This window comes from Meles meles, chromosome 5 (assembly GCF_922984935.1).
Source record: "Meles meles chromosome 5, mMelMel3.1 paternal haplotype, whole genome shotgun sequence".
In the NCBI taxonomy this organism is placed as follows: domain Eukaryota; kingdom Metazoa; phylum Chordata; class Mammalia; order Carnivora; family Mustelidae; genus Meles; species Meles meles.
In genome coordinates, this window is record NC_060070.1 from 100,180,250 (window position 1) to 100,205,485 (window position 25,236).

The window sequence follows — 25,236 nt, forward strand, 5'->3', positions numbered from 1 at the left end:
CTGTCTGCACTTGAACCATGAAGTCAGCCCCTGTGGGGCAGGTGAGGAATACCGGCGTGCAGCCCGTGGTTCCAGGCTATGTAACATGCCAATGGCCCTTCATCCCTAACTACACCTGAGCTTCCAGAAAAGTGTTCCAGGGCCACACTTCTCATCTGCAGAAAAGAACATGTGGGACCTGTTCCCCTCGCCTCCCCCATTTCTGCCCACTTCAGGCATAAACTTGAGGCAACACATCCTTACTTTCCAAAGAAAATGAAATGGCATTTAAATGCACCCCACCATGCCCCACTCCCTGGCCTTGCTGCTGCTGTCATGAGCACAGGAGAGGGCCCTCGAACGCTCTGATCTTCTCAGACAATGGGCTCCCAACAGACCCACGGTGTGGAGGGAGGCAGCTTAGGGGTTTCCACCAGTAGCTACAACAATGTCTTGACTGTAGTTATGCTTTCCAGGTCAGGTCTCCCCTGAACCCCACTGGCCATTCGTCAGGTTGGGGCTAGAAGTGCAGTGTGATGAAACACCAGAACAAAGCTAAGGGCCTCTCTGAAAGGAAAGCCCTGACCGTGGTGTCTCAGGCCCAGAGCTCACAGAGCTAACCAGTCAAACAGCTGAGGCAGCAAACACTCATTTCTACTTCCCCGTCCCTCACGGTTGTAACTGGAGTTCACTGAACAGCCGTGGTGATGACTTCCTTACCTGCCTGAGGGGCAGTGAGCCTTGCCCCTTTTCCTGGAGCCCTGGTGGTGCACTCAATCTTCCTGGGAGACACGTCTCTAATATCACATGGAATACCTGAGAGGAATTTTTTAAATCAGATAAATGGACAAAGAAAGAGAGAGAATGAGAAAGAAAGAGAGATAGGTATATAGATGTAATGGCAGGACAACACAACCACGCTGAAGTAGACAGGCTCCTATTCTAAGGCAATGAACTGGATGTGGGTCATGCAGCAAACACGGTCCCCCAAAATGAAGGGGGCTAAGAAAGGGAGTGTGCAGGGCAATGGGACAGAGGGCAGCTTATAGTAATCAGAAAGCAAGCCAGGCAAAGCAATGCCATTCACTGAGGACACACCCCACCACTCAACTGAGCATGGGAGGACAAGCATGATGTGAGATAGTGAGGACATGTTCCCGCATCCTTGGAGTCACCAAATGGAGGAGACTCCCACCTGGCAGAACAGAAGGTTCTAGAAGAGTCCCACAGAAGGATTAGCAAAAAAGACATTCTAGACGAATCTACATAGCAAATGCCTATCTACTCTAACTTATAGAGAGGGTTGAGCAAGGAGGGTGAGGAGAGAGGTCGCCTTTCAGAAGGAGTAAACCTTTGTGAAAAGGTTGCCGGACTTTTCCCTTCTCTTCATTCCCAGGATGAGGACCCTGAAGCAATTGCCTGTGAGTGTGTCCGCAGAACACCCTGTTCCTGCAGGACTTCAACCCCACCTGGTCTCAACAAAATGGGTCAAACACCTTAGGGCAGGGTGGTGTGACATGTCAGAAAAGGCAAAAATTGCTTCCCCCACTCTCTCCATGCCATAAGAGGTATGTAATCTCCTACAGCATTTAAAACTATGAACTATTTTCAGTCATTTCAACTTGGTTACCTGATATGGTAACCTGGACAGGATTGTCGAAGAAGTCTCCTGTAATTGTGATGTCTGTTCTTCCCCCAAGGCTCCCAGTGTCTGGAAACACTGATAGTATTTCTGCAAAAGAAAAAAAAAAAAGCAAGCTTCCAAATATAGACCAGAATGTGACCCAGATAGTAATATAATAATAGAAGGCTGCCAATAATGTATTCTTTTTAAAAATATTTTATTTATTTATTTGATAGAGAGAGGGAGAGAACACAGCAGGAGGAGCAGCAGGCAGAAGAAGAGGGAAAAGCAGGCTCCCCATCAGGCAGGGAGCCTGATGCGGGGCTTGATCCCAGCACCCTGGGAACATGACTTGAGTCAAAGGCAGACACTGAACGATTGAGCCACTCAGGCACCCCTCAATAATGTATTCTTTATGTGAACTTTTCTAAGATGAGCAACGGCTGGGACTTTTTCTGGTAATAGTCATTCAAAACGTACATAAGGACTCATCTATAACAGTATGTATAATACATATAGGATCAATATTTGAAAGTCACTCATGCTATCAGCAGAAATCCCTACATACCATGATGCTTTCTTAGGCACTCTGTCACCAGATCTCAAGTACTCAATGTATAAGTCACAGAATATGTAATGTACAATGTATATGTATGTTACAGAATATGTAATGTATCATGTATAATGTAATGTAATATGTTATAGAGGAATCAACTTTGGGTGCACCAAGCAAGGCCCTGTTCACCCATACGAGTCTGCAGTTTGCACTAAGCAAAAGAATGAATCCCACTACTGTCTTCAGGAGCCTTGTCCTCCTCCCCATCCTGCATGCTCCTCTCCCTGTGTGTACTCACTCCCTCAATCCTTCTGTGCTGCCTCATGACTGCTTCAAAACCCCACTGTCAGATGCCTCATAGTCCCCAGAATGTAAGATTTTCTGGTCCTTTCCTCTCTATGATCCAATTTTGACCATTCTAAGTTCCATTCCCTCCAGGTGAAGACGAGTTGTGTTCTCCAGTAAACTGAAGATACAGAGAAGCTAATCATGAGTGGTTGTGGAGTTTATCGGGGCATTTCTTACATAATGCTCCTGTCCATGAAACAGTACAATTGTGACATCCTGGGCTAGTGAAATTAAAAAGAGTACATGAAAGTGCACAGGGGAGGTTTAGGAATGAGGGTCTGGTGGACCAGAAAGAAATTTCTAGAAATGACTCTGGAGCTGAATCTTAAAGCATGAGTTAGAACTGGCCAAGTGAAGGTGAGAGAGAAGGGAAAGGGTGTTGAAATAAAGCAAGTGATAGCCTGAGTGTGGAGAGAAGTTGGGTTTCAAGTCCATTTCATTGTTGCTGGAATATAAGAGGGAACAATGGAGCAGGAGACGCTGATGAGAAGACCAGAGTCTGGGATCTGTACTGTTTCCTGTAGAAGGCAGCCAGCAGGAGAGAAGCATCAGGTGTGTGTTTGGTGTAGGTCATGGTGGTGGCGATGTTGAGCATGGACCAGCAGAGGACAGATGGCAGAGGGCCCCTGGGGGTCATTGTGGCAGGCTGGGCAAGAGATGATGGGGTTCTGAATTGAGGCAGTGGTCGTAGAGATAGAGTAGACACATCATTTTTAAGAAATTGATGGGAGGTCTAATTGCAGTAAGTAATCTAAAACTGTACCGTGAAACCAATGGTAGGTAAAACCAACAGAAACTGGTAACTGAATGGATTAGAGACTAGAGACGGGAGGAAAACTGTAGATGAATCCCCAGATTCCTCCTCATCTCCTTTTTTGACAGTTTTTAGAGTTAGGACAGACACCATTTTTCCAGTTTATAGGTATTTAATTATACCTCAGAAAGGCTAAATGACTTAATCAAACTCAATATATCAGTGAATGCTAGCCCTCAGGGAGCTCTGTGGGAACTCTCTGTCACCGTCCACAAAATGTCATTGTCCACATCCCCTCTCCCATCACCTCCTCTGCTCTGAGCAAGTCTGGCCTGAGAGTCCTCATCCCAAGAAGACATTGGTGCCAGAAATATGAAATACCTACATGATTGGAGATACCTATCAGCCTGTATGGTTCAGGGTTCAAGAGCATTGGTCAACAAAGCTTGTGGTCGGTGGCCAGGAAAGTGTACTTCCCATTGTATATTACTTTTGTGCATAAGATTTTGAATTGAATCTGCATTTTCTAGCACTAGGAACTTTGGTTTCTTTGCCTTTCTGGGTCTGTGTCTTCATCTGAATTAAATAAACATTGAGCTGACATGTAAAACACTCAGCAAGCTCCAGCCCCGCTTCCCTCAGCCCTCACTACCACCATCCCCCTGGAGGTTTCTTCCAACTGACTCCCAAAGAGACTAGTTACACTGTGTAAAGAAAATAAAGGCAAGGGTCAAAATTCAGCTTTTTACACAATTAGACTCACTCTAGAGAGCGAATGACATTTGCCCCACGACCTACAATATTTCTTGCACTTTTGGCAAAGGTCGATCCTGCTGTCCCTGGAATGGGTTCCTCCCTCACAGTTGCATCTACGGTGGTTTTATGATCGTCGTCAAGACTCAAACCTAAGTACTCTTCTTCAGTGGTAAATTTCCTACTGCCAAATTCGATTCACAGTTTCATCCAAGTTTCCAATTTTCAGCATTCATTTTTCAGCATGGATGTTTACCCATCAGATAGCCACACCATCATTGAACATCAGTATTAGCAAGTCATAAATTGTTGGGTGAATGTTCAGAGGGGGGCGTTAAAGTAACCGGAAAGATACGCTTTTGTACTTTTGGGGGCCACAGCTTTTCTGTTATTTCTCAGAACATAAAACAAGGATGACTTCCTTTCTTTCATTCATTTTATATCCACAAACTCTGTATAGAAGTCTATGATCAAGCTTCTTTTAATATAGCACGCACACAAGCAATTTCTTCTCACCCGAAACCTAAGAGTCACCTATCATTATGGGAGAGAGCTTCAGGTGCTTCTGGCACCAGGAGAAAGGGAAGAAGAATCCAACATTGAGTGAGGTGTGAGGGAAGAAGTGAGGAGTAAGGGAGAAAGGCATTAGTACCTGAGTGTGTCTGGTACAGGAAAAGGTCCAGTTTAGCACTGATCATCCATGCATTCTTATGTACTGTGGACCTGCCAAGACAAAGGTTTGCTTTAGATGAAAAAAAAAAAAAGCATTTGAAATTGCATTTCTTAAATCAGCTGCCTACAACAAAGATTGAGGGCCAGCCTCCCCTGATCTTTTGAACAGTCTGGATACAAGCTCCCTTTGACGAGTAAAGAACAATACCCATGGGGCAACCTGTGTTTTGTGATTTGGAAAGTTTTTGATAATAATACCTACTTCCAGGGAGTTCCAATAATACCTACTTCACAGGGCATCACAAATGTTAGGGAAAGATGAATGTGAAAGGGCCTGGTAAGGACATGGCCTGTAGTAGATACCCAATAGATACTAGTGTTATTCCTTCCTAAATTCAAGAGAAAGAGAGAGAGAACCTCCATTCTTGGGACTGGGAGCTGTAGGTGATATGCCACTATCAGCACAATGGGACGAATGTCAGCTAGAGAGTACGCTTTTCAGGAAAACCCTTGACAAGTTATATGGTGTCAGAACATTAGCTAAAGCATGCAGAAACCATTCCAAATCATAATCTCTCTCCAAAACTCTATGAAATCTGGATCCTTTCCATCTTGAGGAAGGCATTTCTTAGAATGGTACAGTGCATTTCATGGAACAATGTCCTGTTTTAAATTTATGAGATTACTGAAGACCTAATTCCCACCATTTTGTGCCATCATCACATTGAAACATTTACATTACCTCAAGAGTGTGTAGGACACAATTATATTCACCTAAGTCAAAGAAATCAGGTAGGTACATGGGGTTTCATTAATGCTATTTTGTTCCTGTATGTTTAGAATTTTCCATTATAAAAGATTCCAAAAAAATAAGCAAGACCAGAAAGAAATCAATAATATAAGGTGATGATAAGTTTGCTTGCTTCCAGTTACTTACTTTCCTTTGTTAAATACTGAGAAACTAACATTCTGGGAGCCTGTAAGGAAAAGAAACAGACATTAACACAGGAGTCTGCTGTGTCACAGGGATCAGGTCCTTGCTACCATAAACCCAAGGACTCCAGATAATCACCAAGTTACCACCCAAACCTGTAATTTCTTTAACAGTGCCCAAAATAAACACCTCTGAGACTCAGCACCATCACTGTTGACTTCCAACAATAAAAGGATTCATGCGGTAGCACATAGAAGCTCAGAGTCTGGGCTTAAAATCACACTAAACACGGTAAATCCGTAACCAGCTTCCCTGGTCACTAGCTGCAATTTTCTCCCCTCTAAAGTGAAAATAATTCCACCAGCCTCACCAATCCATTCACTGTGATAATTAAATTAATTTCTATTTAAGCTCTTTCATATAGATTTTTAAGCAGTTCTCAACAGCTGGTAGTGACTAAAATCATCCTCGTGAGAAGCAATCCTTAAACTAGTATTTTTCTGATACAGAAAAAGAAACACATAAGACATTCAACTTATGTTACTTCTTGGACAGACCAATGTAGTTGCCTTCCACATGACACTGCAGAGTCCCAAGACCATGGTCTTCCTGAAGAGGATAGCTAGAGAAAGAAGCAAAACCAGTGGTGAGAATTACCAGACAACTCAGTTCAGCAGTTCTGACTCTTTACCCAGGAAAATAAAATAAAATTAAAATGCCAGCTAGTCAGTGAAAATGGCAGATATGGAAGGCATAATGAACTCATTGGAGAAAATATGTAGAATAGTACTAACTAGAGTTCTCATCAATACATGTGCTATCAGTTAAACACATGGTGTAAGAGACAAAATTTCACTCATTCCTAACCCCTCTTCAGACCTTCCCATTCTTTCCAAAACTTTTAAAACAAGGACACCAAAACTCTTACCAAAAAAAACCTATTATTAAGGGCGCCTGGGTGGCTCAGTGGGTTAAGCCACTGCCTTCGGCTCAGGTCATGATCCCAGGGTCCTGGGATCGAGTCCCGCATCGGGCTCTCTGCTCAGCAGTGAGCCTGCTTCCCTCTCTCTCTCTGCCTGCCTCTCTGTCTACTTGTGATCTCTCTCTGTCAAATAAATAAATAAAATCTTTAAAAAAAAACCTATTATTAAGTGTGAATCCCCTACAGAATGAGAGAAGATATTTACAAATGACATACTTGATCAAGGGTTAGTATCCAAAAATCTATAAAGCACTTGTCAAACTCAACACTCAAAACAAACAAAGCACAAACAAACAAAAAAACCCAGTTAAGAAATGGGCAGAAGACATGAATAGACATTTTTCCAAAGACATCCAGATGGCCAACAGACACATGAAAAGATGTTCAACATCACATTTCATCAGGGAAATACAAATCAAAACCATGATGAGATAGTAGAAAAAGGGGAACCCTCTTACACTGTTGGTGGAAATGCAAGCTGGTGCAGCCACTCTGGAAAAAGGTATGGAGGTTCCTCAAAGTTATGGAGCTACACTATGACCCAATAATTGCCCTAGCAGGCATTTATCCAAAGGATACAAAAACACTGATTCAAAGGAACACAGAAAGCCCAGTGTTTATAACAAAATTATCAACAATAGCCAACTATGAGGGTGCCTGCGTGGCTTAGTTGTTGGGCGTCTGCCTTTGGCTCAGGGCATGATCCCAGGGTATTGGGATTGAGTCCCACATCAAGCTCCCTGCTCAGTGGGAAGCCTGCTTTTCCTTCTCCCACTCCTGCCTGCTTGTGTTCCTGCTATCACTGTGTCTCTCTCTGTCATAAATAAATAAAATCTTTAAAAAAATCACCAACTATGGAAATTTCCAACTGAGGAAAGAGCCCAAATGTCCATTGACGTATGAATGGATAAAGAAGATGTGGAATGTATCTGCAATGGAATATTATTCAGCCATAAAAAGAATGAAATCTTGCCATTTGCAACAATGTGGATGGAACTAGAGGATACTATGCTAAGTGAAATAAGTCAGCCAGACAAAGACGAATACCATATGATTTCATTCATATGTAGAATTTAAGAAACAAAACAAATGAACATAGTGGAAGGGCGAAAAAAAGAAGGAAGCAAGCCATAAGAGACTCTTAACTACACAACAGACTGAGGGTTGCTGGAGGAGAAGTGAGTGGACGATGGGCTACATGGGTGATGGATTAAGGAGGGCACTTTGTTGAGCACAACTTGTGTCGTATGTAAGTGGTGAATCATGAAATTCTCCTCCCAAAACCAGTATTACACTCTATGTTAACTAACTAGAATTTAAGTAAAGATTTTGGGGAAAAAACTGTCAACCCAAAAAAGAAGGATCCTGAGCAAACAAATTGAAGACAACAGGAAGAGAGAGATACATTATAGAGTTTAGCCCTATAAAATGCCAGTCCTAAAAAACTAAGCCATAGAGTATGATTCTTGTGATGGCCTCAAGAGATGGTTAAATTTACTCAATCCTGAGTGAAGTGAAATCCAACAAAATTTGGTTAGCTAAACTGTAAGCATGTAGATACTCTTTTTAAAAATTCACTGTAATACATAGACAAATTTTAGTTGTTTTTTTATTCCTTTTTGTTTGTTTGTTTATTTACAGCATAACAGTGTTCATTGTTTTGGCATCATACCCAGTGCTCCATGCAGTACGTGCCCTCCCTATTACCCACCACCTTGTCCCTCAACCTCCCACCCCCCCCCCCCGCCCCTTGAAAACCCTCTGGTTGTTTTTCAGAGTCCATAGTCTCTCATGGTTCATCTCCCCTTCCAGTTTCCCTCAACTCCCTCTCCTCTCCATCTCCCCATGTCCTCCATGTTGTTTGTTATGCTCCACAAATAAGTGAGACCATATGATACTTGACTCTCTCTGCTTGACTTTTTTTATTCCTTTGGCTGGTCATTACAGCAGAGTGGTTAAGAGCATGAACTTGGAGGCTAGCTAGTCAGCCCAGGTACTCATTCCAGCTCTGCCACTTTCTCTTTGCAGGGCCTTACGCAAGTTACCGGACCCCTCTGTGTCTCAGTTTCCTCAACCATAAAGCGGGACTAATACCCAAATGTCTTCACAAGGATATTAGGTAACCTAAATGTGAAAGTGTTAAACAGGACCTGGCCTAGGATGAGCACTTAGTATTAGCTATTTTTTTTCAAGATTGGTTTCAGAATCCACTCTAATTTGCATTTTGAATCAATTACCATGTATTTTCCAGTAAGTCTAAAAATAAGGCAGTCAGCAGTTATGGGTGATCTATATTAAAAAATAGATGTGTGTGTGTGTGTGAGAGAGAAAGAGAGAGAAAACCACATGGAAGAAACTAAAAGCATGTTTGTAGGCAGGAAAGACACTCACCGGCTTCCTGTCTGCCTGTTTACAAGAGAGCAGGCTGTGACCCATTTGTCTCCTTGAGCTTCCAAGATCAATGGGCTGGATAAAAAATGGGGGGAAAAGACATGACACAATAGCGTTAGGGTCCCAGTAAACATTCCTGGCAAAACTCACAGGAAACATTGTTCTGAGCATTCTCCTCTGGATTTATGAGGAATTCTGCACGTGGCCCAAACCTGTCCCCTGAGGAGATGTTGAATCAATTCTCAGCCTACAGGTAGGAGTGCACAGCACTGTTTCATGGTCTGCATTTTCACACGGCAGAAGGAGCATTTCTCTTTTCCCCCCAAATCTTCATCATGTCCACATTGGCTCTATTGGGTCTACCCAGAGCCACTGTGGAGTTTATGCCTTTGTTTCCCCTTTGCTGTATCCCAGACCCAGGCTGACATGGGACCAAGCAGTGAATGTGGCATATTATTAAGGATGACCTTGGGGCTTCCAGTCTCCACAGAAAGAGTGATTTCCTTTCAAACCAAGTTGACTATGAATTAATGCCAGAAATGTAGATCCTAGTGTAGCCAGATCATGTCCTCTTCAAGTAGGGCAGAATCACAGAGAGGGAACAGAACAGAGGAAGACACTGCCATCCTCTTGAGGAGTACAAGGAAAATTAGACCCCGTATACAGAATCTGCTCAGCTATAGGAAGACTAGGTTCCTTCTACCTCATCAGTCCTCGCTCTAACTACTTCAGATGTTGCATAATCTGTGGCTTAGAACTTCCGCCAAAGACTACAACTTCAACACTTTCCCTCTGGTCCTCTTCTTTCCCTGGCACACCTGATTTAATAGTAACACCTTCTATTTCATGAGCCTCTGGTGAAGAATGTCATGTTGGCAATCCCAATCATTCCCAGCAAACAGTAAAACTCAACAGCTCTCAGTGCCTTCTCCCTTCCTCCCATCACATTAATGGAATTTCTAAATGCACAAATGCATACCGACCAAACAGGGAAGTTATAATGGTCTTCTGGGTTCATGCGTCGTTTTATAAAAAATTTATTTCAGCCTCAGAAACAAGGGGGAGAAGGGTAAGAATCGAAAAAGAAAACTCACAGATGCAATTACAGCGCGATTCACGCTGAGCCCAGAGTGACTAGTTGTCAGTATATAAATGGACCAACTTAATCGACCAGTTGCAATTACATTAACAAAGTTTGCTGAAGCCCAGCTCACCAGGGACCATAAACTGCAAAGAGGAAAACAGCAGTTCTGTGCCAGCTGCTCACAATTTATTGCTATCGGGGAAGCTGGGCTCAGGAAGCAATCCAGCATATTTGTAACTAGTTGAACACCCAAATGAACACAGTCTTACCTCTCAATGTACTCAGCTTCAAAATCAAAGGTTTCTGATCTTCCAGTGATAATCCATCCATATATGTGTATTAGTTTTCCTGTTTTAAGAAGATATTTTTAAAAATTTAAAAATTTAACGGACTTATCTCCACCTATAAATTACAACATAGACTATTTCTTTTTGGTTACATCTATTTAATATGGCCAAACTGGTCATGAGTCAGAATATTAATGCTTTTTTACAAACCATACAAGAAAGGAGCCTCAAATATGATCCTGTGATCAATACTACGTTGGAAAGTCTAAAATAACCGATTATTGTAATCACAGGCTAAATCATCTATATATGGGACACAGAAGCCGTAATGGGGTCTTCCTCACAGTCTCATGAAGTATGAGGCTTTCAGGAGCAAGGGGCTGGTTTCCACATGCTGCCTTGTTCTACCCTCTTGGCTGTGTGTAGACCATCCACCTAACATGGGATTTAAGGGCAATGTGCCTTGGGGTGCTCCACATTTCATGAGACTTTCCTCTGGACACTTGCTAATACGAACCACCCAGGAGGTGCCAGGCATTCCGGATATTAAACATTTTTCCATATCTCAGAGTACAAAAGATTAAGTGTCACTGATGACCCAAATGGATGGAAACTAAGAAAGGAGGGGATAAGATGAAATAGAACAGGGTCATGGCTTAAAGGATGGGCAATGAGTATCTCCTTCATTCAACCAATATGCTAGTGTTCAAAGATAGGGCAAATTGGGGATCTACAAGCAGTTCGTGTCTGCCTAGTCCACTGATGAATGGATGGCTTCTACTGCTGCACTCCTCTATGTGACTCACAGGGATTTCCACTGGGTAGCAAACGTTTCCTTAATATTCCCCTCTTTTGAGTTCAAGTTCAAGAGGAAGTGCAAGCATCAGCAATCCCCTCGCAGCAAGGTACACTCTCGGTACTGCCCCTACCTGCTCTGCTCACCAGAGGTGAGAAAGGAATCTGATGTAACTCTTTCTCGAAAAGAGTTTGGGGGCCCCTCCCGGATGTTACATGAGCTGATTTCTTCTATAGTTGAAAACACCTACACTCAGCTCTGTGCAACTCCATAAGGCAAAGTTTTAAGCAAACACACCACAGCAAGGTGATGTAGTTCAAGCTCACCAGACAACACCATGACCTGGAAATGCGCGCCTTCCAAATAATTAGGGAATTTACTCATCAGTGCTGTAATCTTACAAATGATGTGAAGAGATGAGAGAGGTTTTGGTTAGTAAGTAAAACCTCAGGGTGCCTGGGTGGCTCAGTTGGTTAAAGCCTCTGCCTTTAGCTCAGGTCATGATCCAGGGTCCTGGGATCGAGTCCCACATCAGGCTCCCTGCTCAGCAGGGAGCCTGCTTCTCCCTGTCCCTCTGCCTGCTGCTCTCCCTGCTCATACTAGCTCGTTCTCTCTCTCTCTGTGTCAAATAAATAAATAAAATCTTTAAAAAGAAATAACTAAAACTGCAAAGATGGAAAAGAAAAGAGCACCTGTGGGGCTCATGAGACCACTGAATGTGGAGGACTTAGAATCTTTTCGTGGCCACATTCAAAGTCCCAAAAGAACATGACCAAAAAAGTGTTCCCTTCACACTGTGCCTGTGTAGTAGTTGTATGAGATGCTTTCAGATGTGGTCATTGGATGACTGGCAGTGAAACCATAGGACCCTTCCAGGAAGTGTGAGAGCCACTGCACAGTGAGTGGGTAGAAAGGGAGGGAACCTAATGCCTTAGACAAAGGTCACAGACATGAAGAAAGGCTAGAGTCTGCAGTTCTCTGCTCCTATTAACAACTGGCAAAATAATTTCCCTTTGTTTCAATAGAGCTAAATTATTGATCCCTAGCTCTGACAGGCGCAATTTTAAAAACTGGTAACAAGTTATAGAAATTGGGAATTCTGTGACTTTCTGACTTGTTCCTCAACAAAGCAGCCCAACAGAGGCTAAGAAATGGCTAAGCCTGTCCATGGTGCTGGACAATTCCACGTCACAGTGGAGGATGGTTCATCACAGGTAGAAAGTCAACTGCTAATGGAATGTGATCTCTCCTATCCCCACCACCTCCCTCATCTCCGGAGCTGCCACTCTGGGCAGGCTTCCCAAACGTAATGAGAGTAATTGTCTGGAAAGTGACTTCAAAGATGCCGCTGCATGGATCCTGCCTGGAAGGACCCCTGCACTCCAACCAGGCCAGCCAGCGATCCTTCCCCCAGAAGGTGGAGAAGACAGGGGGCTGAACTCATACTCGGTGAAAGAAATGGGCCTGACAGATCTGAGTGAGCCAGCATCCCATTTCACACCTCTGATGGCAGGCTCCCTCCTCAGCCCTCGCCCTGTGGACTTCTGCCATCGAAACAAGAGCTTTCCAACACCCCAACAGCAGGGAACCAAACGTCGGCCTGTGATTTTCAGACCACATCTCTTTTTAATACAACGTGATCATGCCTTGATTATTCAGACACATGGAAAGGAGAAGATCTCTGAATAACCTGCATTAATAAAATCAGGCCAGATTCATAGTCTTCAGGATATCATTTAAATACACGCAATGTAATCTGAGTCTATACACATACACAGAAGTGCAAACACTTCCCAGCAACTCGGATACCCACTTTGACATTCTTGAGCCGTCAAGCCATTCAGAACGAGATCAGTTTATGCATTTAGACACAACTACATATCAACAGTTAGCAATTTGTATTCCCGTAATTATACCATCTGGAAAGCCTGAACAAAGGAACAATCTGAAATAGACATAGGAATTTGCCAAGAATCAGACAGTGAATTATATATAATCCACTGTGCTTACTACTTAGTTGTAAGACAGGCTTAGCCATTCTTGAATCTAATTCTTAGCTGCCATCCCTTCTTTTATGAAAATCTCAGCTTTCTCTCTCTTCTCCTCTTCTAGCTTCTGGCTCTTGCATGTGTGTGTGCCCTCTGACTCACAAAAAAAAAAACAGGGTATGTATCAGGGTTGCTGGCCTTCCATGTGGTACAGGACACCACCGCTCAAAACAGAACAAAATGTTGGCTATACCTACCCACTCTGGATTCTGCTTGTCCGGGTTCAGATCCCAGCTGTACCCTCCCTAGCTGACTTTAAGTAAGCTACTTAACCTTTTAGCATATCATTTCCTCATCTGTCAATGAGAATAATAATAGTCCCTATGTCCTAAAGTTCTTGTGAGGATCTAATAAGACAATACACACCAAAAGCTTAGAACGGAACGTGGCTCACAATAACGTTCAATAAAGGTTTGCTACAAAGTGGATGACTAGCAGGTTAAGAGTGATGATGATTTATATTTCCTCCATTCTCCAGCAGGACCTGGTCTGATTTTGCTAGCCTCTTTTTCTTTTTGTGTTTGAATCTTTTGTTTTCAGCAAACTAACAGAGCAAAAGTGCCCAGAGGTGAAACCAAACCCGGTCAAAATTAAACCACAAGTTGACACTTATTTTTAAAACAGCATCAGAGAAGAAGCTCAATGATCCCATTTATAGAGAGCACCCATCTAGATAGAAGAGGTTGCAATAGCTCTGGCAAAGGGATCCATAATTACTTCTATTTTAATAGGGGATTTCTTACCTGGAGCTCCACTTGGTGGTGTAACTTGGTAAACAATGGGTGTCTGTGCCCTGGAAAACTGTTCAGGAAAGGTCATCACAAGGAAGTGTTTCATTAGTGTATCACAACCACAAACAAGAAGCAAAAGTCATTCCCCATCAAATATTAGTCTAAGGTGGCAAATGGTTACATTTCCTTAAATCAACTTTCATCTATTTCTTTTTATCCCCATAATCTATCTGTGAGGCAAAGGTGGCAGATATTATTATCGTTTTTCCATAGAGGAGGTAAAGGGAATTTTATCAAGGTCACATAGCTCTCTCTGCCCTGCACTGTACTGTCCAAACTTTGGCAAGTCTCTTTCTCCCTGCCCACCTGCCATACCCAGGAACACATTTTACCAGAAAGAAAGTAGGTAGGCCAGGCTTAAGAATTCCATTATTGTAATTTGGTATCTTAGAATCTTGAAGGATTTTTTAATTTTCCTAGACAAGAATTTACTTACTTAAATTGAAAGGACTGCAACTTAAATTATTATCAGCCAACAGCTAGGCAGGAATTAGTGAGCTACAAAAAAAATTGTAGGCACACAAATGAGGTATTTGTTGGGAAAATGGACGGTGCCTACTGAGAGAAAAATGATTCAAATTATTCATGGAATGGGAAGCAACTTACTCTTTGAGAGGGAGGAAACAGCACTGATGGGAGAGGTGAAAGCCTGGTCATGGCACACCAAATCATCTTTCTATGCCCTCCCCCAAAGCACATTCTCTGTTAATTATAAGCTGCAGAAAGGCAGGGACGATGCCAGACTCAGTCATGGTCATATCCTTGTGCACAGCCTGGGATAGAGAAGACATTCAAATCTCTGTCAACAGATAGAGTGCCCCCATGAGATGACTGATATGGTACCTGGAAGTAGAGGAGAGAAAAAGACAACTCCAGGAGTCCCATCTCACCTATCTGGGTTAGCCCAAGGTAGTCTATTTCATGGTCAGGGCCAGTGTGAAGAGAGAAGCAGAATAATGGACTGACCAGGTCAAGGTTTGATCCATGAGCTGATAACACTCAGGAAGAGACCTGGACTCCCCCTTCTGGCACCCTCACTCCCAACCTCCTCTAGATGCTTAGACTGCCTTCAGTCCCCGTAACCTACACTGCTTCCCACTTGCAAATCCAATGACAGCAGATCGTTTTGCTTGGTCTGCTTCCAGCCAGAAGTCCATCTTCCCAGGGAGAATATCACCAAAGAATAACTCCATTGTTCCCCGACAGCCCTCAGCAGAGGGGAGAGCCAAAGACATTTCAGCAAAGCTGACAGTGGCTTGGCAAGCATGGGTTTTAGGCATTGATCCACATGGCTGAACAGCCTGCCATCAAGGCTAGTTTCCTCCTTTGTAAAAGTGAGGGTTAGAGAATAGGTTGCAGAAAGTATGTACAGTCAGAAGGTCAAGGTAAGAATGTAGTGACCTCACCATTTGGGAGCTGGTTTTGATCTCACCAAACGATAAGGATTAATGCAATTCCACACACACACCTGCCAAATTGCACTCCCGACCCTGGCCTCCCAGCTTCTTCCTGCACCCTGGCCTTCACCTCTCACTGGAGTGCCCTCCATACCATGGTCATTTCCATTGGAAATATACCCTAGGAGCTTCATGAGGAAGAGCAGGGGTTACCAGTCCTTCTCACAGATGTTAGAAACTGAGGCCAAAGAACAATCGAGTCCAAACCAAATACATGGTTTGTATGGTATTGTAATCCAGAGACATGCCTCCGGATTTCCAGCTGACAATGTAAGACCCACCACTCACTGAGTCTGTGAGCCTTCCACCAGAAACGGGGGTGCGGGGGAGAGTGACTCCTCGATCAATCCCTGCTGTTCCTCGTCGTGCTGGGGAGCTCAGAGTTAAATCTCAGAAAGATTCTCCCTTGTGATTCACTCTGAGCTGACATGACAGAAAAATAGTACATTTCTAAGGAGAACAGGTCCCGCTCACCCAGCAAGCTAGAGACATGACAAAGTGAAAAATTAATGAGCTTCCAAATCAAGCTTCCCTCATGCTGATCCCTGAGCCCCGGCGAGGTCAGTGGCAGCAAGATGCGGGAGAAGAAAAGCATCAGATTAGGAGAGTGAAGCCACAGCCATCAACTGCTTGATAAACCTTCTGTGAGTTGTTCAAACTTGTCAGCGCCCGCAGCAGGCTCTTTGAAGTGGACTGGCGAGATGGAATGAATTTTTAATACTCACAGTTCCCCCCAAGTCCCAGTCCCAAAACAAAGAGACACACCGTGTTTTATTTAGCTTGGAATGCCTCTCATTAACTGCGTCCCCTGGTGATTTTCCATCAACTCGCCAAGCTAGGCGAAGCACTCAAGGACTTGTTTCCTTTAATGTGCAATTTTAGGAAGTGCTTCTCCTCTCTCCCCTTGCTCTCCTCTCCGATCTTTAATAAGTAGGAACACTACTATCTGGGGTGAAAGGAACATCAAAACCAAAAACATGGGGGGGTAGGAGATAGGAGAAGAATAAATGAAACAAGATGGGATTGGGAGGGAGACAAACCATAAATGACTCTTAATCTCACAAAACAAACTGGGGGTTGCTGCGGGGAGGTGGGATTGGGGGAGGGGGAGCGGGCTATGGACATTGGGGAGGGGAAGCGAACCATAAGAGACTATGTACTCTGAAAAACAACCTGAGGGTTTTGAAGGGTCAGGGGTGGGAGGTTGGGGCAACCTGAGGGTTTTGAAGGGTCAGGGGTGGGAGGTTGGGGGAACAGGTGGTGGGTAATGGAGAGGGCACGTTTTGCATGGAGCACTGGGTGTTGTGCAAAAAGAATGAATACTGTTACGCTGAAAAAATAAATAAAATGAGAAAAAAAAAAAAAAACAAAAACAAAAACAGCATGGTGACCAGCGAGGGTGCCCGGCCATCCGTCTTCTGCTACATTCACAGAGACAGGGGAGAGGTGGCCATGTGGGGTTTAATAAGAAAGAATGATCTTTTTTTTCTTTCTGCAGCATATGTACAGAAGCACAATTACAAGACTCTCTGGGAGGGAGAAGCAAGTTGTTAAATGTGAACTGACAGCAAATTCCAAATTTGTCAATGAATTGCCTGTATAAAATGCAGATCATAACAGGGATGAATTTAGGAGATGAAGTCTTGTTCTAAAGAAGTATTAATTAATGACCGAGACATTCATGAATAGCCCTTCAGCGGGGTCACCCTGTAGGAAGGACAACCATGACAATGAGCTCGGTCAAACCTCAAGCCTTTTATGAAAAGTCTAGGGCCTACCCTTTCAGAGGTTAGTGGAAAACTAACCTGAAATGAACAATAGGCTGAACCAAACACAGAATTAAGACCAAGTATGCATACTGCTTCTCCAGCATAAGTTAGGCATTAACTCATGAACTCTCCCTCTCTCTGCTTCCCTTTAGATCTGCGCTTGAAGAAGAATACCACTAGCAAATGCCCTTTCAGTCTAAGATTGGAAAGAGGAGCAGCAATCAGCCATGAAGCAGAGGGCAAGGTAGAACTTGGGTCTTTGAGTCCCTTCTCCCTACTGAGACGTAGAACTGCAGCTCTGACATAAAACATTGGCCAATGATAATCTTTGTGACTTCTCATGGGCTTCAGTTTAGATGAAGACTTAGAATCCAATGCACGGGGGCGCCTGGGCAGCTCAGTCAGTTAAGTGTTTGCCTTCAGCTCAGGTCATGATTCCAGGGTCCTGGGATGGAGTCCAGTATCTGTTCCTTGCTCAGCAGGGAGTCTGCTTCTCCCCCTCCCTCTGCAGCTCCCTTTGCTTATGCTCTCTCTGTCTCTCCCTCTCTCTCCGTCTCTCTCTGTGACATATAAATAAATAAAATTTTAAAAAGAATAGAATCCTCAATGCAGGTTCAAATCTTCGTTCTTTTAGATTCCACATGTAAGTGAAATCATACAGTATTGGTCTGTCTCTGTCTGACTTATTTCACTTAGCATGAGACCCTCTCATTCTGTCCATGTTGTCACAAATAGCAAGATTTATTCTTTTTTATGGCTGAGTAACTTTCCAACGTGTATATATACCCCATCTTCTTTATCCATTCATCTGTTGATGGACACTTGGGCTGCTTCCATAATGTGGCTATTATAAATAATAAACATAAGGTAGCATATATATCTTCCAATTGGTGTTCTCATTGTCATCACATAAATATCCTGAAGTGAAGTTGCTAGATCATATTTCTGTTTTTAATTCTTTGAGGAACCTCCTTACTGTTTTCCACAGCGGCTTCACCAATTTACATTCCCACCAGTGGAGGGAATATAGCTAATAACATTGTAATAACTCTGTATGATGACAGATGGCCACCTAGACTTATCCTGGGGATCACTTTGTAATGTATAAAAATAACAAATCACTATGATATATACCTGAAACTAAGAGGACATCATAAGTCAATACAAAAATTAAAAATTAAACTAATTTTTAAAAATCGTAGTTCTGCCATTTAGTACCTGGAGGACATAGGCAAAATTATTGATGAGATGGGCACATTATTTCATCTCCCTGAGCCACAAGTCCCTCATCTGTAAAACCAGGATAATAAATAACTACCCCATCATAATTTGATGTGAGCATCAAATTAATGCATATAAAGCACAGAGTTTGACAAGTGTGCCATACTTAACTTTCATTGGTATCATCTCAGACACCCGACAACTACCATCCACCTTTCTTCTTACCCCGACAAAGCAAGACTCTGGCTGACATATAACTTTCTGGTGGATAGCACAGGCCTACCCTCAGACAAGGCAAATATACATTCCTCCATCCTTAGAACCCACCTTGAACGTACAGTTGTCTCGTGGTCCTGGACTGGGGCTGCCCACCACCTGTCCCCCAGAATGCACCTCCAGGTAGTATAGACCCTCGTGTGCTTCAGACAGCAGAGATCTGAGGGCAGAAAGTGGAAATCCTTGTGAACCAAAAACTGTGAAATACCAAAGCCAACAGCCCCACAAGATCACCCCAAATTTCTTCCAGCACCTGTGAAGGAGAGCTAACCAAGGATTCCTATGTTTCCTTTTCTACAGTCTAGATCCACTCACCCATAAGACTTTAAAGATTGGATCCTACACCAACGTGTTATAATTGTTTTATAGAAAGCCCTTAAATTTAAAAAAAAAATTCTATCTTGCAGAATTGTAGGTTGACGGGACTTCAAGTTTTGGAACAGACATTGATAGATAATCTAATCTTAGTTTCCATCAAAAAAAAATGCTGACAGTTCCAAAGAGATTAAGAAACTTATGTGTGCAAACATCATGGGTCAAGGGTGACTTGGGCTTGAATCCTAGGCTCTTTCGGGAAAAAAAGGCATTGATTTCATTCATGTGTTGCCAAAAAAGTTCTTGCCTCCATCATATTCAAGCAGCCCATAAACACTTTATATATCCATCAAGAGAATCCTGGACCCCCTCTCCTCTTTTCACAAATATCACAATGATTTCTTTGCCTTTTTGATGCTCCATTCATGTTGACTTTTGTAAGAGAGGGAATAGGATGACTAAGGAGCTAAAATTAAAAAGTGCCTCCCCTCCACCATTTTCTCACCAAACTCTTCAGCATGAATTTAATTACTTAAATCTGCACCATCCAATAGGCCACAATTAGCCATACGTGGTTACTGAGTACTTGAGATGTTGCTAGTCACAAATACAATACGCTAAGTGTAAAATCCCTGTGGATTTTGAAGACCTGGTGTGCAAAGAATACATAAAGTATAGCGTTAATAATTTATATATTGATTACACATGAAATAATATTCTGGATATGTTAAGTTAAATAAAAATTATTAAAATAATTTCACTTGGTTCTTTTGACTTTTTAAATGTGGCTACTGGAAAATTTTAAATTACATTTGTGGCTAACATAATATCTGGATTAGACAGTGCTGATTTAGAGGCTACAGTGCCTGTCCTGGTGAAAGCAGATATGTCTTTATGATAATGAATATGATGGTATTTCACTGATGATAAAATGTACATTTTTTTACATTTGAGGATTAATTGAACTCGATATTCATCTTCCAACCCATAAGTACATGTAAGAGAATAGTGTTTCTTTCCTCTAAAATAGATTATATGGTACATCTCAAAATCATTAACATGTTGGCATTGAGGGAAATAGAACATACAAAACTTCAGAGTTTTGATCTATTTCATGGCAAGTTCCTGCGAGAACCCTATGCCCATATCCACCATAAAATGTGAGGAAGATATACAACCGAGTTTTAAAACCAATAGCAGGAGGGCTGCAAGAAATTTCAGTTCAAGAGACATCTAGAGAGCCACGCCTACTCACAAGGTGTTGTGCTAAGTACCATAAGGACTACAAGGGTGGTATTAACATATCTCCTGTCCTCAGAGCACTTCCTTCTAGGATGAAAATGACAAGTGAACAACGAACCTAAGTGTCATGAGAAACACAGGGCTGAGAAAACAAGGCCACATGCCATGCCTCTTGTAAATTACAAAACGTGCTCCTTCCTCAAAGCTGTGGCAAGCATCACCTGGATGTCAGCCTCTATCCGCCCCCCTTTCAAAGAAGAGCAAGATTACACTCAGTTGTATGTTCAGGGAAGAGCTAACATTTGCACGTTAGATTTCAGGAGGCAGAGATGGAAGAAAGGGAGCTGTCCTGAAGGGGAGAACAGAAAACAAAAGGAAATAATAATTTCTTTTCCTCTTAAGCAATGATCCACTTTCACACGGGATCTCTAAGACATGAGTAGGGAAAGAATGAACTTGTATGAAACTTTATAAGCCACCAAGAACTTGAATAGGACGGTAGGTGACCTGGAATCCTATACCAATCATACCAAAAAGGAAATAAGCTGAGGACTAAAACAAATTTCCTTTCTAATTGGTTGGGTTTAGGCACAATCACTATAATTATACTTATTTCAAGAGTTGAGTTCTTTAGATGGGGAAATGGCACCATTTATTGATATCTTAATAGCGATAGAGCCCCTTGCAAACAACAACAAGAAAGTACAGCTGGAAACACAATCCAACCCCTCCTTATAAATGTCTCACATTTCTCAAAGTTCTTTCCTATCTTTTCATCCTCCGTTAAGCCTTAGTCCCGTGATAGGGGACTTCGCAGAAGCATATTCACGTGGAACATTTTTAAAGCTATAGCTGATAACTGCAGTCCTAGAGGGAGTTGCTCTAATGTGCCACCCCAAATTACAGTGATAGGCAAAGCACTGGCCCTGTCTTATCTTCTCCTACCCAGACAGGTTACCTGGTCCTGCACATGACCACCGGCAAATCCAAGAAGACAGGAGAGACATCACAAGGGATGCTGGGCAGGGCGGGCTCAGCCACATTCACCAGGTGTATCTCTAGCTGAGCGCCATTGACAGGATAAAGGAACCCCGACTCCAAACCTAAACACAAGGGAAAGGGGATACTCAGGCTGAGCAGAGTTGCAAACCACACTGGAGAATATAAAAACATGGCCGCACGGGGCCATGTGACATGCTGAGCTTGCCTGAGGATGAAATGACTACTCCTCATTTCCAAATGCATTTATGACTCCAGTGTAAATGGATGGTCTCATTTATGAGTTTGTAAGAAATATTTTCTCTCTTTGGGTCCATCCACTGAAATCCAGGACTCTTTCAGCCATCACAATTACTCTCTACCCTGGTACAGATGGGGAAGCTGAGCTGTGGTTTAGAAATTCCCACATGTAGAACCATCTGCAAGATTCTGGGGAACACATTGCCAAGGACTCTGCTACACGCTTCCATATTGTGTCACTTAGGGTTCCTAGGGCCCCATCCCACAGCTTGGGATACGAAAGTGGGCAGGGGCATTTAATGGTGTGATGGGCTCTCCTTCTGTGACATCAGCAAGTGAGCGTCTGGAAACACAGAAATCAGTGTGAGCGGGTCCAATGCCCTTCAGGCCCTCTTTTACACCTGTCCTTAGCCAAAGACTCATGTATTATTTAGGATTCTTACTACCAATAAGTAAGAAACTTGCTTTTGGTAAGAGCCAAACCTACCATCAAAAATGACTGTGATCCACGTTCCCCCTGCAAGACTACCTTCTTCAGGTTCAATGCGGAAACTCCGGGAAGGCACTGTCAATGAGTAAGAAAAACAGTGGGTTTGAAGTTCAGAGTCAATACACCTGCTTCCCTAATGTTTTAAAAACAAAAACTAGCATTCCTCCAAATTGCCAGAAGGGCTTGACAAAGCACAGATTGCTGGGTCCCACCCCTGGAGTTTTTGATTCAGTAGGTGTAGGGGAAGGGCCAAGAATTTACAGTTCTGACCAGGTGCTGCTGGTGCAGCTGGTGCTATGGGCCTGGGGATCACACCTTCCAAACTTCCATTTTAAGGAGAGTTCTGACTAATCCTCTTATTTTGGACCTCCAAAACCCCACAGTTCACCAGAACATTCCTACATTTCTACGTCATTTGGGAAGGACCTCACGGCACATTTGGTTCCTAATTAAACACATATTATCTGTCTCTCTTTCCCACCCTGAATTAGGTAGTCATATTTTAGCTGTAAAGCCACCATTTATTTCTTGTAACTCCACTTCCCAGAGAAGAGGAGAAACTTGTAGAAGCTGTCCCTATTTCAATCATCCTGCTCAGTGTACCATCCTCTGATTTCTTCCTTTTGACTAGGTGACCAGAATGACTCCCCAGATGGACACAAAATTCTGTAGATTGTTTTGCCTTGCCTGCTCAGAGAGAGGCTGAAGCATAGATCAGTGCTGAAATTTCCTTGGGAAAAAAAAAAATCAACAACAAACTGTAGACGATACATGTTAGGCTCTCACATGTTAGGTTCTCCCATCGAGACCATTGGCTGAGCATAATAATAAAATCCTTATCTTTGAAGACACTCATGGACATGCCTTAGCCAAGACAAAGCCAATTCAAGAAGCCATCAAAAATCAGTCAGCTCCTCAGTGAGATCATAGAGAGGAAAAGTGTGATCTACAGAACACTTTACATTTCCGATATCAGAAAAGATAAAGTATAATCCAGGCTGTGCTAACTCTGATTAGCCCAGGCCTTCCATGTGCATTGACACAGCAGGCATGATGCATTGCGAAGGGTGGTGGGGAATCATTCATACCAACACAATTACTCATGGCAGCCCCAGCCAGAGCTGGGGAGTATGAGCAGCCCATACTTACCCTTCAAAAGTGTATTAGATACTTCAATCTAAAGTAGGTCCCAAACAAATGCCATAAAAAGATGACAAGGATAACCAAAATTACAGAGAAAATTAGAGACATGATTTGGGAAACGAAGAGTTTGATACAAGCACTCATATAACAACTAAGACAAGATAAGCTATTCCCTTTGGGAAGATAAAGCAATAAAATCTAAAAATAATTACATCATATGGCTCAAAAATGAATTATAAAAAGGCTATAAATTATTACTAGAAGCTTTAGACCATAACAGCAACCTCCATTGGCCATTAAAAAACAGAAGTATATATTTGTAACTTATATCTAGCCTCAACAACTAAACAGGAAAAAATAATCTTTAAGTAGAGAAAATTTAAACCCAAAACAGATGCTTCAAGACTATCCTCCCTAATAATATTTTAAGTATCTATAAACTAATTCTCAAGGTAACTTGTTGTGTTCTAGCTATAATCCCTTCAGAGCACATCCCACTCACCTGCCAGAAGTAGTATTTCCATACTCATCAGAGAGATCAGCCAGACAGTCATCCTGTCCACTTAAATCAATCCTCTCAAAATTGCTCAGACATTACAAGCATTTTCAATTTTGCAGGAGCAGTGTAGCTTTTGCACTTTAAAAAAAAAATGAAAAATTACATTCTGTTTGGAGCATTTTTTGCTCACATATTATTACCTGACTTTGCTAAAATTTGGGAAATTAAGGCAGTGATACCAACACGGCTCTTGAGCCTTCTAAGGGACCTACCATCCTCCCAAGCTCAGGAGAAAAGGATAATCTAAGACTCTTATATAAAATCATCACTATTCCATCCCCCTGCCCCCACTCTCCCACCAACTTATTTTATGCGTGCTAAGCTGGGTAAATAAGAACAGCCTCTTTGGGACGCCTGGGTGGCTCAGTGGGTTGAGCCTCTGCCTTCAGCTCGGGTCATGATCTTGGGGTCCTGGGATCAAGCCCCACATCGGGCTCTCTGCTCAGTGGGGAGCCTATTCCCCCTCTCTGCCTGCCTCTCTCTCCCTCAAATAAATAAATAAAATCTTAAAAAAAAAAAAAAGAACAGCCTCTTTGATTAATTCATTATTGAGCAAAAGTTTAATCTAAAAAATAATAAATTCTAGATGTTAAGATACAAGTTAATAGTAGTTGTGGGGTGGGGGAGGGGGAGGTTATTTTGTTTTGTTTCGTTTCTAGAAGAGTCTCAGTCCTCCAGGAAATCAATCAACACAAAAAATAAATAAATAAAATTAAAAGTTTAACAAAGCAAGTGTTAAGTATGGTACTGGGTTAAAAAATATGGTACTAATGGTAATTTGGGGCAAGGGCGGGGAACTGTCTTGTCCTCACAGCAGAGGAGGAAGGAAGGAAAGAAACAGGAAGAAAAAGCTGCACCCTCCAAACTGGACCCTCTATCCCTTTCCGGGGAATGCTGGCCCAGTCCCTCAGATCTCTCTTCCCTAAACACTGCCTTTATTGTGCTATTGTTCTGCTTAGTGCTTTTAATTCAATGCCAAACCTCCATCCTTCATAAAATGATAAGAATACCTCTCAGTGGGGGGCCTGCGTGGCTCCACCCATTAAGCCACCTGCTCCTGGTTTCAGCTCAGGTAACATCTCAGGATCACGGGACATTGGCCCCTGTTGGGCTCTGCGCCCAAGACTCAAGACGGAGTCCGCTTGAGATTCTCTCTTCCCTCTGCTCTCCTCCCAGTTCACACTTGCTTCTCTTTCTCTCTCTCTAAAGTAAATCAATAAAATATTTTCCTAAAAAAAAAAAGATTACTTCTCAGAATCTTTATCAACAGTAACTGAGGGGATATATACAAAGAAATTAACACAGGGCCTGGCACAAGGGAGACGCTCTTGGGGCTGTTAGTTTTCCTTTCAGGGGCTATTTCCAGGGCAAAGCCCCGTCTCCGATTTCTCCATGGACCAGGATCTGAGCCCCTCTCTTTCCAACTTTCCCAGCTGTGGCTCTCCAAAGTGAACCTTGCACTGCACGGGATGGTTCTCCCCGTCACCTCTCAGACAAGCCTTCATCGGGTCAGCCCCTTCCTTGTC

The 25,236-nt window shown here is 42.8% G+C and overlaps 1 protein-coding gene across 1 annotated transcript in view; it reads right to left on the minus strand.

Annotated features, from left to right (window-relative positions):
- LOC123941759 (fibrocystin) overlaps positions 1 to 24,841 on the minus strand; it is a 361,193-nt gene extending 336,352 nt beyond the window's left edge. The window contains exons 1-13 of the mRNA XM_046005454.1: positions 24,721 to 24,841; positions 23,654 to 23,788; positions 22,006 to 22,083; positions 21,238 to 21,382; positions 18,774 to 18,882; positions 13,952 to 14,009; positions 10,347 to 10,425; positions 8,994 to 9,068; positions 6,178 to 6,242; positions 5,624 to 5,663; positions 4,667 to 4,737; positions 1,610 to 1,711; positions 700 to 795 (exon numbers count right to left, since the gene is read on the minus strand). Coding sequence (XP_045861410.1) covers positions 700 to 795; positions 1,610 to 1,711; positions 4,667 to 4,737; positions 5,624 to 5,663; positions 6,178 to 6,242; positions 8,994 to 9,068; positions 10,347 to 10,425; positions 13,952 to 14,009; positions 18,774 to 18,882; positions 21,238 to 21,382; positions 22,006 to 22,083; positions 23,654 to 23,705 — 970 coding nt within the window. The 5' untranslated portion in view covers positions 23,706 to 23,788; positions 24,721 to 24,841. The remainder of the gene's footprint in view (positions 1 to 699; positions 796 to 1,609; positions 1,712 to 4,666; positions 4,738 to 5,623; positions 5,664 to 6,177; positions 6,243 to 8,993; positions 9,069 to 10,346; positions 10,426 to 13,951; positions 14,010 to 18,773; positions 18,883 to 21,237; positions 21,383 to 22,005; positions 22,084 to 23,653; positions 23,789 to 24,720) is intronic.
- Positions 24,842 to 25,236: the final 395 nt, after the last annotated feature.